A 13054-nucleotide genomic window follows, 5' to 3' on the forward strand; every position below is an offset into this window, starting at 1 on the left:
CAATAAACCTGGGATGTTGTGGAATTCGGCTGTTTCCTTTATTTTTGCTGCAGGCCTTTATTTATTGCATATGGTAGTATGTTAAAGAACTAATCTTATTTAGGTATGAAAGGTAGTGAGAAGTTAGATTTCTATAGTTAGTATCTCTAAAAAAGATAATATTCCTGAAGAAGATAAGTTAATATTTTTAAAGTAGCAATGTACTCGTCATGAAATGTTTAATAAAGGAATTTTTTTCTCATGATCGTGCCTTTTCTATTATTTTGAGTGCTTTTTTAATTGAAGACAGTATTATGTTATATTGACAATGATGAATCCTGGCAAATCTGCTTATAGCTATACAATCTTTGGGCAAGCCACATTATATATCTAGGTCTCAGTCTTATTATCTAATAAACAGAGAAACTAAGAATAGATCATTTGAAAAGTTTTTTTTTAAGTTCTGACAATTGTATTTTGTTCATAGGCTTGCACTTAAAAGTAAATTTAGTAACAGCTCCTATGAAACCATGAAAATACATATGATTTTTAAGAAAATGATATATGTCTCCCCTTTAAAAGTAAAAATCTGATTTATGCCCTCAGATTGCCATTAAACACAACAAAAACATAAAATTATTTTTATCTTAATGAAGCAACTTATATAATATAGCAGCATGTTTATAAAATGTCATTTCCAAAAGGCAGGATATTCTATCATAAAGAACAAAATATAGCCCATACTTTAATCTGAAGAATATTAAGAAGAAAATTATCATTTGGAGACATTTATGCAAATCCTATCTAAAAATATTACGAGACTTTATTTTAAAATTTAAAATACTGTGCAAAAAAAGATATGATACAGTAGCACTTAACTTTAACACACATTTTTTTCAGTTCATTAATTCAAGAAATATTTGAAAAAATACTATGTGCCAAGAATTCTACTTAATACTAGAAATACCACAGTGAGAAAACTGACAAATTCGTGGCCTTTATGGGGCTTACATTCTAGGCTGTGTGATAGTAATGTTAGGGGTGTAGAAGTGGAAGGGTAGACAGAAAATAAAAAAGCAAATTTATAGTTTGTCAGAGCATATATAGGGGATAGGGAGGGCAGGAGAGAGAAGGATTTGCCTTTACTGATGAGATAATATTTGAATAAAGTCCTAAAGAAAGTGAGTGAGAGAGCTCTGTAGGGCAAAAGGAACAACACACTAAGAAACTTGCTTGCCAGCCAGAGTAAAATAAGTAAGGGGCAGAATGGTAAGAAATGTACTAAAAAACTTATGTGCTTATGTGTGTGTGTGTGTGCGTGCGTGTGCGCACGTGTGTGTTTGCATGTGTGTCAGTGCACGCACAAAGAGAGAAGTGTCATTCATGAAGGATCTTAAAGACCACTGCCAGAAGTTTGGTTGGAGAGACATGAGAAATCATTGGAGAGTTGTGAGTACTTCTGACACAATCTAATATATACTTAAGAGAATCATTATGGCTGTTGTATTGAGAAAAGGCTATTTAGAGGCAATGGTTAGGAAATTAGGGAACAACATTATGAGCATATTGCAATTAAAAAGGTTAGAAGTAGTGACATATATTAGACGTGGTAAGTTGGTTTCTGGTTACATTGCAAATATAGAATCAAAAGAATTTCTGATGGATTAGATGAAAATTGAAAGAGGAAGTAAGGAGTCAAAATTGACTTTAGGTTTTTCATCTCAGCATTTGAAAGGTTGGAGTTGGCATTAACTGCAGTGGAAGAGATCTCAGAAGAAGAAGTTTGAGGTCATTTGAAACATCCATTAATCTCCATAGATAAGGAAAATATCAGATAAATGCATTGTGAATCCAATCATGATTTTAATTTTCTGTACTGAATACAATAAATATTTTTGCAAAGAAAATTGAATTAGTCATTGCTTTCTATATTTTTTAGTGTTTTATAATATTTTATGTCATTTTTTGTCTGTTAGACATTCTAATAGCATATGCTCATACCATCTGAGAATTCTTTGAAAATTCTTCTCTGGCATGAAACTCAAGTAGTTTTCATTTTTCCTGTATTTTTGCTATTGACTGTAATGAACTTTCACATACTTTAAATGAGCTAAAATGTGTCAAATTCAATTTTGATGGAGTAGCTATTTTTTTTTTAATTTGTCATTCACCATTTTCTAGAAAATATATTCATTTGATTTGACAAATCTTTAATAGTAGATATAAAGATTTGATTTGACAAGTCTTTAATAGTAGAACAGATTGTATAAAAGAGTCTTTGTGTATTTAAGCTTTTTAAGTTTAATGGCAAATGTACAGGGACATTTTATCATAATCTAGTCAGGACAAGAAGAAAAGGGGAGAAAAGGAGAGTAAAAGGAAAATATGATTGTTATAGTCGGTCCTCAGTTGACTTGTGAGGCCACCACCAATTTAAAGTAGTGGTTCACTAGCTCTTGGGAGTCACATCTTCTTTATGAGCTTTCTATAAGCAACGGATTCTCTACTGTGGAAAAAAAAAAAGTCCCAACACTCAAACTTTTGCTTATAATTTTAAGAAATTCAAGGATTCCCAGAGACCTCAAGGTGAGGGATATCTACACTTTAAGTAGTAAACCTGAAGTGCTCCAGGTTGTAGCATTCTTCCTTAGAGTTGTACCAGTATAAAGCCAAAAAGGAAGGACCGCTAGCTGAAAAAAATTATATAAGATTTTGCTGGCCTTCAGAAAAAGTCCTCCTTTCATTAGAAAGTGTGTGTGTGTGTGTGTGTGTGTGTGTGTGTGTGCACGCTTGAGAGAGAGAGAGTGTTACTTTGCCTATACCCAAACTGATTAATATTTTCTCTCAGAGCTTTTTAAGAAAAGATGAGAGTCAAAGACATGGCATCTTCTACTCTAAAGGGTGTATCTTCTATTTGCCCCTTTGAATTTCTCTTAGATGCTAAATGAATTTATAATGAATAAAATATATACATATTTAAATGATGTCAAATACTAAAACTTATTTGTACAAATCTCACCAATAGATTTTTCTGCCTTTTCATGTCTTCTGGTATGTAGTTTGAACACAAAGGGTTTTAAGATAGAAAAAGAACATGTGAAGTTAGCCTAACTATAATTATGTTCCTTGAGCCATAATTTATGGCAAATGGTATCTAGCAGTTTAATTAAAATAAAGGTTTAATGGATGTGTATTGAGTTTATTCCCCTGGTGATGAAAACTTTAGATAGTCTAGCATAGCAATGAAATTCTGAGAGTAATGTATTTTTGTTTATATAAAATTAAAATTAAAAAATTATTTTTATATAAAATAAAAGTGATATAACTAAAGTCTTTAAATGTGAAAAAATTCAAAATTAGGGTTAATGCTGTACCCTTTACCTACACTTCTGTACAGTATAAGTAACAAGTCACAGCTTCTAGAGTGAAGAGAAAAAGGACTATATAGTTTATGTAAGACAAAGACAAGTGGTTAAGGATTGAGTTTCTGAAGTCAACTCTGGGACCAATATTATTGTTACACACTCGGCCTGTTAGAAGTGATTGCAACCTGAACAGGGTATCTTTTAAAATGATTCTATTGTGCAATTTAGCTTCATCTTGCTACCCTCAAGGCTTAGCTTGTGTCTTCTGATTACATGTACTTTAAATTGAATTTTCAAATCTGCTCTTTTTTGTTTGCTTGTTTTGTTTAAATGTGGTATTTTTTATAAGAACTCTATGAGAAGTCAATATCTAATTTAATTTTAGGGCGGGGATACAAAACTCAGAACTCATTTTGTTCAATGAATTCATTGCTCAGAAATAATTCAATGTGTGACCTTGCTGTTGGCATAGAAATTCAATATGTTTCCATGAAGATCCAGTATAAAATAATTGATACTATTTCACAATGAAGATATTTTATAAGGCATTTACATTGTCTCTCAGTCACCATGACAATAAAAAATAAAAATAACCCCTAACTAATCCTATGACAAGAGGGCAATAAAGGTTTTTTAAAGCAAAGAAACTGTTTCTTAAGTTTTCCTGATGTTTAATAACAGTTTGCTGTTATTTATATTTTTTATGTGCTTTTGATCAGATACAAATTTTAGTAGGGAAATAAGCAACATTCCTAAAAATGAATTATAAAGAACTGTGTTTTAGAATACTAAAAGGATTTTAAATATTTCAATTCAGTAAAGTTAATATTTTTCCTTAATTGAAATAATGCAAAAACAAAAGTGTAGACACATTCATGGCTGGGGGAAACAGTCTTCACGCCCCCAAAGTCATATTCCTTAGCAGCCACTGTTGGGATCTGTTTCCACTACAGTCCTGCATGGTAGGCACCATTTTGTCTTCTTCAGAAGGTTCATCAAGACATTGGTTACTGTTAACATGTCTCAAGGTAAGTCTCTGTAAAAGATAACCAATAATCAGTGCAACATATTTTGTCTTTAACTTTACCAGCATATTGGCTTAAATCTACTCTTTAAAATAAATCTTTATGATTTTTTTTTAGTATAAACACTGTGATATGTTTGTAAAAGAAACTGTGCACAGGTGGCTCTGAATTAATTATTATACAGCTTTCACTGTTATGGTTTCATCATTATCTAATACACCTTTATTTGCAGATGGTTAAAGAAATTGGCCATCATTTATCATGCATTTCCAGAAATTCGGGCTCCTTTGCAAAAAAATCATTTGTGAACTCTGAGTTCATTCGAGGGCTGTAAATATTAATGAGCTTTCACAATAACTTAGTTTCCTTAGGCATGTGTTATTCATTAACCATTCGGTAAACATTCAAAGAGATGTCACAGCTGTGACCCACATGAACAAAACTGCTAGAGATGTTGCCATTTCAAAACACTAAAAAAGCCATAGTATCTGTGACTGAGAAATTCATTGTAGAAGAGAGATTATCATAGCAAAGATCTGTCCTACTTGATAGTGTGCTCACCATATTTTGGTTTGCATTTTTGAAATTAAAAAAAATCAATATCAAATAAAGCCATGGATGTGATGGTCATATATTTTTAATATGACATCTATATTTATTTTCTTCATAATACCTATATTCATTAATAAGCATCCTGCTAGTACTCAAATGCTAAAATGTAATTCCAAAAATTGTACCTTGTTAGCCAGTCATTACATGTCATCTCTTTTGAGTTCATATTTACATTTTGAAGTCATTTTAAAAAATTTTTAGATATATATTTTAAGTCCACATTCTTTATACTAATTTATACAAACTAATTATGTACATTTTTGCTCAGTTTCATGGACAACACCAAGAACCATACTATATGAACAACTTTCCAACCAGAAGAGAAGCGTTTGAGTGGAGACAATTTACAGGTTTATTTTGAAAAAAAAAGCACGCCATATACTTTTATTGCAAATTACCAAAATTAAAGGTAGACCATTTTTTTTTTTTTGCTCTTGATATTACAGTTGAAAATTGGATGAAAAAAATGCAGGGGGAGTGCATAAAAAATCATGGAGAAACACTACCTAGACAATTGTAATTTGTTTAGATGAGAACTGCAAACACCCTGGACTGCAGCATCCTGAGAAAAGATGGAATGGAAAATAGGCTTGTGATGGAGGATGCTTAATAGACAATGAGCAGGAAATTAAAAGAACAAGGCTGTTAGAGGTGAAGGAGATTTGAAGATTGAGGCCTTTGTTGTTGCTCTTTGAATACATGGAATCAAGCTATTTATACTGAAAAATGGAGAAAAAAGGAAATGGCCAAAGATAGGCAAGAAGGTAGTTGATAAATGCTTATGATGCCAAAAATGATGGTGTTGGCTTATGAACCAAGAGTAAACTTGAAAAAAATTTCAAAACAAAATAAAAACAATTTCTTTCTAGAAAGTTCTAGTTAAAAATCAACAAAATAGTCTTCATTTTCGTTACATACTTGAGGTCCTTTGTGTATACCTGAGGACCTTCTTTGAGGTCCCTTTTTCAAAAAAGCTACTTACTTTTGCTTGCTTCTATTAGATACTTAAAAAAATGTGTATGACTTTAAGGATCAAATTGAATATGTGTTGTCAACTATATAAATAAGATTTTTTTAAATATTAATAAGTATTGTTCCTTCTAAAAAGTATATAAATATCTTCTTTGAAGGAATTCATTAATATCAAAAGCCACAGCTATAAAGATAACCAACCAATTAAAATTCTCTCTCATTTTTAATATGCAGTAAAAGCAGAAGACATTTTAGGGTTAAATAGCAGTTAAGTGTGAATTTCTGCCCTCTCGCTTACTGGTTCTGAAAACTTGGGCAAGTTACAAAATTATTCTGAGGAATCAGATTCTTTGTCAGAAAATGCTTAGTTATACATAGGAATACTTAAAAATGCCCTTTCCTTTTTGCTGACCTTCAATCAGCTATCTAACTATGATCCTTTGGCAACCTGATAAGGATAAAAATGTTAGCTATGTTTCTAGGCAAGATTGCTTATGGTGAAAATGACCTCTGATTGATAAACTGTACCTACATTTAATAAACTTAATTATAAATACTTGATAGAAACCTAAACTGTGGGCTTTTCTCACTGCAAAGACACAGAGTTTTACATGTTCCATTGATTTACTTGAAAGCTCTACTTATGGGGTTCTCACAGCAAGGTATTGGACAATGAAATATACTTTATTTACAGGACAACAAAAATCTTAAGGTTGAGAATTAGGACATGCTGGTAACTGTATTCTTTACAAGAATTCCATACCGTTTTTTTTTTTTTTAACTCAAACTGAATAATGATTCATTTTATTGCTTGCTGAGAAGATTTTTACAAATCAAAGTGAGAAATAAAAGGTACACTTTTAAAAAAGCCTTTATTATAATTATATCATTTAACCAACCAAAAAGAAATGCTTAGAATAAATGACTTCATAAAGTCATTGCTAAATACATCTTAGTCTTCGATAATGCATTTGCTTAAAGTTTCAGCTTAAAATAATAAATTCCAGAAAAATATGCTAAATCTTCACACAACCAAAGTAAATAAATTAAAATTAACAAAATTAAATTATTTCAATGTCCCCCCCACCAAAATCCATTTCTGGCTATGTTAATTTTCTTGTTGATTTTTTTCAGCTCTAATGCAAAAATCTATTGTCATATAATATGGCTATACTTAGTCTAAAAAAGAGCTAATGTTATTTTTCATCAATTATATTTATGTATACATATTTGGAATCAAGAAAAAACTGGACAATGCCTATTAATTATAGACTAAACATTACTTAACATATGTATACTCCAAATTAATGAGCAACTAAGAAGAGAAAAATAAATACATAAAATAGCTCATACGTTTACATTTTTAAAAAGTTTCTAGATTTCAATAATAAAGCATAACAAAAATACTAAACTAATATTGATAAAATCTGTAACACAAACCTCCAAAAATTATTAGAGAACGTAATCAGTAGGATTCTCAAAAATATTTCTAAAAACTTCCATTCTTGTATAGTTTCTTAGTAGCCATTTTTGCAAAGGGCTATCGTTACATATTTCCACAGTGGGCTGTTGGAAGCCATCAGCTACTTTGCTTACTGTGAGACAGGACTGGGTGGTTATGTGAAGAAGAGTGTAGGTCTGTTTGACAAAGAAAATAATGAATAATGACAAAATCAAGTACAAAGGCAGTAATAAATCAATCATTCTTAACAACATACAATTTCTACCGGATAAGAATGGAAGGCACACATCACAATAATTGCAAAGATGTAGTTATGAGCCACATCCTTTTAGATGGCTTTAATATCAACTGTGTTCAGCAGGAGTAAATGAAGATAAGACTGAGACTATGGAGATCAAATGATAAAAAAATCGGGGTAGAAAAGGTTATGTTCTCAGTGTTCATTCTAGTAATGAAATGCTTTTAGTGCTACATGAGTTAGTTTGTGAATGGATATTCGAAACCATTGACTAGTCCAGAGTTTTCACTTATGATCTTTGGCCTCCTCATTCCTTTGCCCTAAACTTGGGTGAATGCCAGGAGAAAATCTAGTGGATAATTTAGCTTTAAGGCATTGCCTTACTCTGTACTCAAATTGTCTCCACTATGTTTTCACGGGGCTAACCTGGTGGTGTTAAAAATGTTCCACATATGTGTTGCCACATCCATCTAAATGCCATTTAGAAAGTTAATGAAGGAAGGATAAAGTAAAAGATCAATGCCATTTGGGTTCTTTATTTGACTTAATTCTCCAAACATATTTTGTAATTATTTGTCTGTTTCTTGTTTTCCATCTATTTTCTCAGAAGAATCATAAGCTCCAGGAAAGCCAGGGACCATGACTACCTACATCATCAAGACCAGTGCTTGCACACAAGAGGCATATCCTGTAAGTTTGTTGATTAAACCACTTAGTGAAAGGCCAACACAGAAAATAAATTTTGATAAACTACATCTCTTAGGCAGCTTAATGAACACAAATCATTGGGTTTTCCATTTCAAGAACTAACTTTCTACTGTAAAATGTAGATAAAAATTTGTAAAGATAGGACAGGTAACATTATCATATGCAATAAATTTAATTTGTAAAATAACATTATTTTCAGTATACAGTTTGATTTGTTAAAGAGACTAATTTAGGGTGGTTTTATAAAGCCTAACTTGAATTTCCTATTTATACTATTTAAAATTTCTAGGTTTGATAACCCTCTACCCTCAGCGATTTTTATTTGCAATAAACTTTTCTTGGTAAGTTTTGTGTTAACATCAGAGATCCCAGTGTTAGTGATTATGAATTTCAGGTGTTAAAAAAAAACATAAACTTTTCCTTGTTTTGAAACAAAAACAAAACTTGATTTTATTTATACTCAGGAAACTCCAGAACATAAATACGATATAAAAATTTCCATTCAAAATACATTTATAATATTTCCCCCAAAATATTTGACATGAATGACAATAAAAAAAACTTAAAGAACTTTCATTCCAGTTACTTCCAAAAAGCTATAAAAGAGAAGAAAAATTAGAAATCTCAAACAACTCCATTGAGATAAAAATTATTTTTCCTTTTAAAAACTTCACCAAAACATTTAATGTTTTTATTTGCTTAAAAAAGAGTATGTAGTTTATTTTTTGAGTATTCTATCCAGAAAAGATATGTTATTAATATTTTATGTGTTTTCTACTAATTTTTATCACTTATGTAAATTTATACAATTAAGGTAATCTAATTATCCTTCATTTTATATTGTGGGCAACTTTCTTATCATTAAAATAATCTAAAAACATAGAAAATAATTTCTACAAAGTAGATCTGCCAAAAGTCATTTCACTTTTTCATTTGGGGGCAATATCTTTTTAATTTAGAGCTACTGTAAATAATGCTATGATAAACATTTCTGAATATCTCTCTTCATATCTATAATCATTTATTTAGAAATAATTCTTAGACATGAAGTCACAAGGTCAAAAGTATAAACATTTTAATATATTAGTAAAATTTTAAAAATAGCTATGATAATTATTTTGTAATAATAGCATCTGCAGCTATTTCTTGTGCTTATTATATGCCAGGATACTGTATGGGTGCCAGCTTCACTGCATCTACACCAATACAGTGTGTTGCTGTAAAAACATTTCTTCACAGATTGACAGGATGAATAAAGAAATGGATAAAAGGACACATACAAAATTATTTTTTATATGTTATTTTGATAGTTACTTAAATTAAGATTTTTCATTTACATAGGCTACACTTTTCTTATGATATTTATTTAGGACTTTGCATATTTTTATATTGGATGTACAATTTTTTTCTTAAAAATACTTTTCATTGAGCATATAGGCCCTTTATCATATTTGCTGTAAATGCCTCACGATTTTAGAAGACTGTCATGTTAACTCAGTTTTGAAGGCAACGTAACATACAAGTTGACATACAGCATACTGTCAAATATCTTTCCCTATACTTTTATTTTAAATATTGACTAGAAAACAGAGTAATATGAACCCTAAGCTAGTATTGGTTTTTGTTTATAATATAGCAGCACTTAATTGTTCTTCTCTGAAGTATAAAGTATTAGTATTTCTTGGGATTTACTAAATTTTAATCATATTAAGAGGCATAAGAAAAAATCAATAATTTCTGGCTTTAAATATATTTGTATCCACTAAGACAAGATGTACAATGGAGTATCCCTAAACCTACCCTTTTAAAAATACAATTACCAAAAACCAACTGAAATCAGTCTAGGGAAACAAAAATAAAATTATAAAATTATAATTTTATATCTTTGTATTACAACCTTTATACCTTTGTATTAAAACCACTAGGTAAAAAATTCGATATTTTAATGAACGAATAGAAGTGATTGCATGGGTGACTAAAGAACCAATCTTACAGGTCTCAGTTTAAAAGATGCCATACTAAAGTTTAAAATGAAACCTAGTGATTGTTATTATACATAATGATGAACAAATAATAAATTTAGACTGTTACAGATACTTAATTTAATAGCAAAGGCAATAGAGTTACTGATCAAGTACAGAATAATAATGATTTAATATAATAAAGTTGTTATTCCAAATGTTAAGTGTGATTTCTTGACAAAATGATCTGTGCATTTGTTAGAATACAACGAGTATTTTTAAAAAACAACTGTAAATGCTTAACAAATAAGAACAAAAATTTCAGTACTAAACTACTAAAATTACTATTCACTAATTGATTCTACGTAAGAATTCACAGCTATGGGTCAATGGGAATATGGAAAGGCAGCCTTCAAAAGGCAAATCAAGCAATTTTTTTTTTTTTTTTAGGAATGCTGCACTGAAAAATGGCTGGGTTGACAGTTATAGATCACTTACCTTGAAATTATATTCCCATTTACCTGCTTTCTGATAAAGGTAAATAAAAGAAGTATTAAGTAAAGTCTAAATATAAGTTTCTGTGATTTCAGTATATATCAATCCAACATATTTTACATACTGAAAAAAATTCCTTATATTGTGACTCCTAAATATTTGATACAGATGGATATTGAATTCATAACAAGTATTTTCTCAGTCAACTTGCTCAGTCACATGAAAAACAAGACTTATTTTTAGCATCATATTTTGCTCTCATTTTTTTCTTTGTTGCATAGTGTTTGTTGAGCATAAGTGTTCTGTTCTAAAATTAGATCGTCACACTGTATGTAGCTGCCTGGATATTCAAAAAGAAATGTGATTATGTGCACTTATTGCAGGAAAATGTAAATTTCAAATAGATTGGAACACAATTGCAATGTTCAAATATAATATAAGAAAACCTGAATAAAATATAATGGATGACGACAGGCCTTTATGAAAGTAATTTTTAAAATGTTTCAGTGGGATGAAATGTAGGATGTTTTTTTCCTTTTTGTTTTAACTCTGGGTCAGTGGGGTTTTATAGCACCAAAATGTTCAAGTAATTTATTTAAGAGATTCTGGACCAGGTGGAGATTTCGCAGTTTTGTTAATGATGTTTGGTGGCCGCCAAATCAAATACATTTGGCCAGGTATAAGGTAATGCTGAATCAAATTATGGTTGTGCTACTTAAGAAATATTTATTTTGGGGTTTATTGTTTGGAACAAAATTGTGGGGCAGATTAGATATTAGTGTGAAGAAACTATGGGTGATAAACATTTTGAGATATACAGGATAGATCAACCCAATGAGAGCTGTCCTACCCAAAATGCTAATAGCATCCCATTAAAAAACACCATTTAGCAGCTCTGATTTAATTTAGTCAAGTATATTGTGACCAAACACTCTTTTTCCTATTTGCTTCAACCTCAATGATATTAAAAGCTTCATCTCAGAAAAAAAGAGAACAAAACGGAGGAAGCCACCTAGCATAAGTGTTTTTTTGTTCACATGACTAATTGTGATGTCCTTTGAGCAGAAATTCAAAGAACATAGAAAAGATTAATAGGGTTTTTCACAACCCCTTCTAATCTAAGCTTAATCATCGTCTGGAGTTCAGATCAGCATTAGACCAAATCAGTTCTTCCTAAACTTTATAGATTATAAGGATCTAGGGGTATGATAGCTAAAGTATGGAGTTTCTTTTTGAGATGATGTAAACATTCTAAAATCACCTGTGATGGTAGTTTCATGTATTTGTAAATATCCTAAAAATCCACTGAACTGTACACCTTGGATAGGTAAATTGTATGGTGTGTGAACTATATCTAAATAAAGCTGCTTTAAAAATGAAATTAAAAAAAAGAAATATTTAGCTAAAGATATGGGACACTATATTTCAAACCAAAGTTGAGCATAGGCATGCATTTATTACCAACATATGTTTAGTTTCATTCAAATAACTATAGAAGCAATTAGACATTAATTAATTTTATTATGAATATGTAGAGCTAAAATTTGTAGACAATTAGATCATATTGATGAAGTAGTTTCATGACAGCCTATTTGTCTAAATAAACAATATTTATTGCAGAAAATCTTTTCAATGATTAAGGAAAGGAGAAATCTATGTGAATAAAATTTTGATACCACAAAAAATGATAGTATTTTAATTATACCTTTAATTTTTAATATTGTACATTTAGCTTATCAGATCATCATCACTGAAAGCATCTAATTGTTTCTAGTTTTTCAACAAACTCCAGAGGCAACATACTACAGTGAAAAGATTATTGGATTGAGTGCCAGCAATCTAGAGTGTGCAAATTTAGAGAAGACATTTAAATACTATAAGCTTATGTTTACTAATGTGAAGGACACAAAAAAGAATAATATTGTCTTATAGAATCTCATGAAAAAACAGATAAAACTATCCTCAAGGAACTTTATTCCCTCCTATTTTCCCCCACTCACCTAAGAAGTAAACCAGATAGATAGACTCCATATTTTGAGACTTTATGATACGATTTCAATTTTATTCTGGATATTCTAACAATTCTATTCCTATTTATGACTTGCTTTTCTAAGATTGAAAGGACTACAGCAGATAAGGTGATAGAATATCTCAGCTGTTCACACTGTGAGATTCACAATTGTACTAATAACTAGCTTTCTTTGAATACTTTATTAGTACCTAAATCCTGCCTCTGC

The 13054-nt window shown here is 30.4% G+C and overlaps 1 protein-coding gene across 4 annotated transcripts in view; it reads right to left on the minus strand.

Moving 5' to 3' along the window:
* Positions 1-3504: 3504 nt before the first annotated feature.
* Positions 3505-13054, minus strand: part of GALNT13 (polypeptide N-acetylgalactosaminyltransferase 13) — a 448686-nt gene continuing 439136 nt past the window's right edge. For 2 of the 4 annotated variants that reach the window (XM_011359276.1, XM_011359287.1), the window contains one exon: positions 3505-4380. In XM_011359276.1, coding sequence (XP_011357578.1) covers positions 4240-4380 — 141 coding nt within the window. In that variant the 3' untranslated portion in view covers positions 3505-4239. The remainder of the gene's footprint in view (positions 4381-13054) is intronic. The other 2 variants (XM_023528655.1, XM_023528654.1) reach the window with 1 other exon arrangement.

This window comes from Pteropus vampyrus, unplaced genomic scaffold (assembly GCF_000151845.1).
Source record: "Pteropus vampyrus isolate Shadow unplaced genomic scaffold, Pvam_2.0 Scaffold2, whole genome shotgun sequence".
Taxonomy (NCBI): Eukaryota; Metazoa; Chordata; class Mammalia; order Chiroptera; family Pteropodidae; genus Pteropus; species Pteropus vampyrus.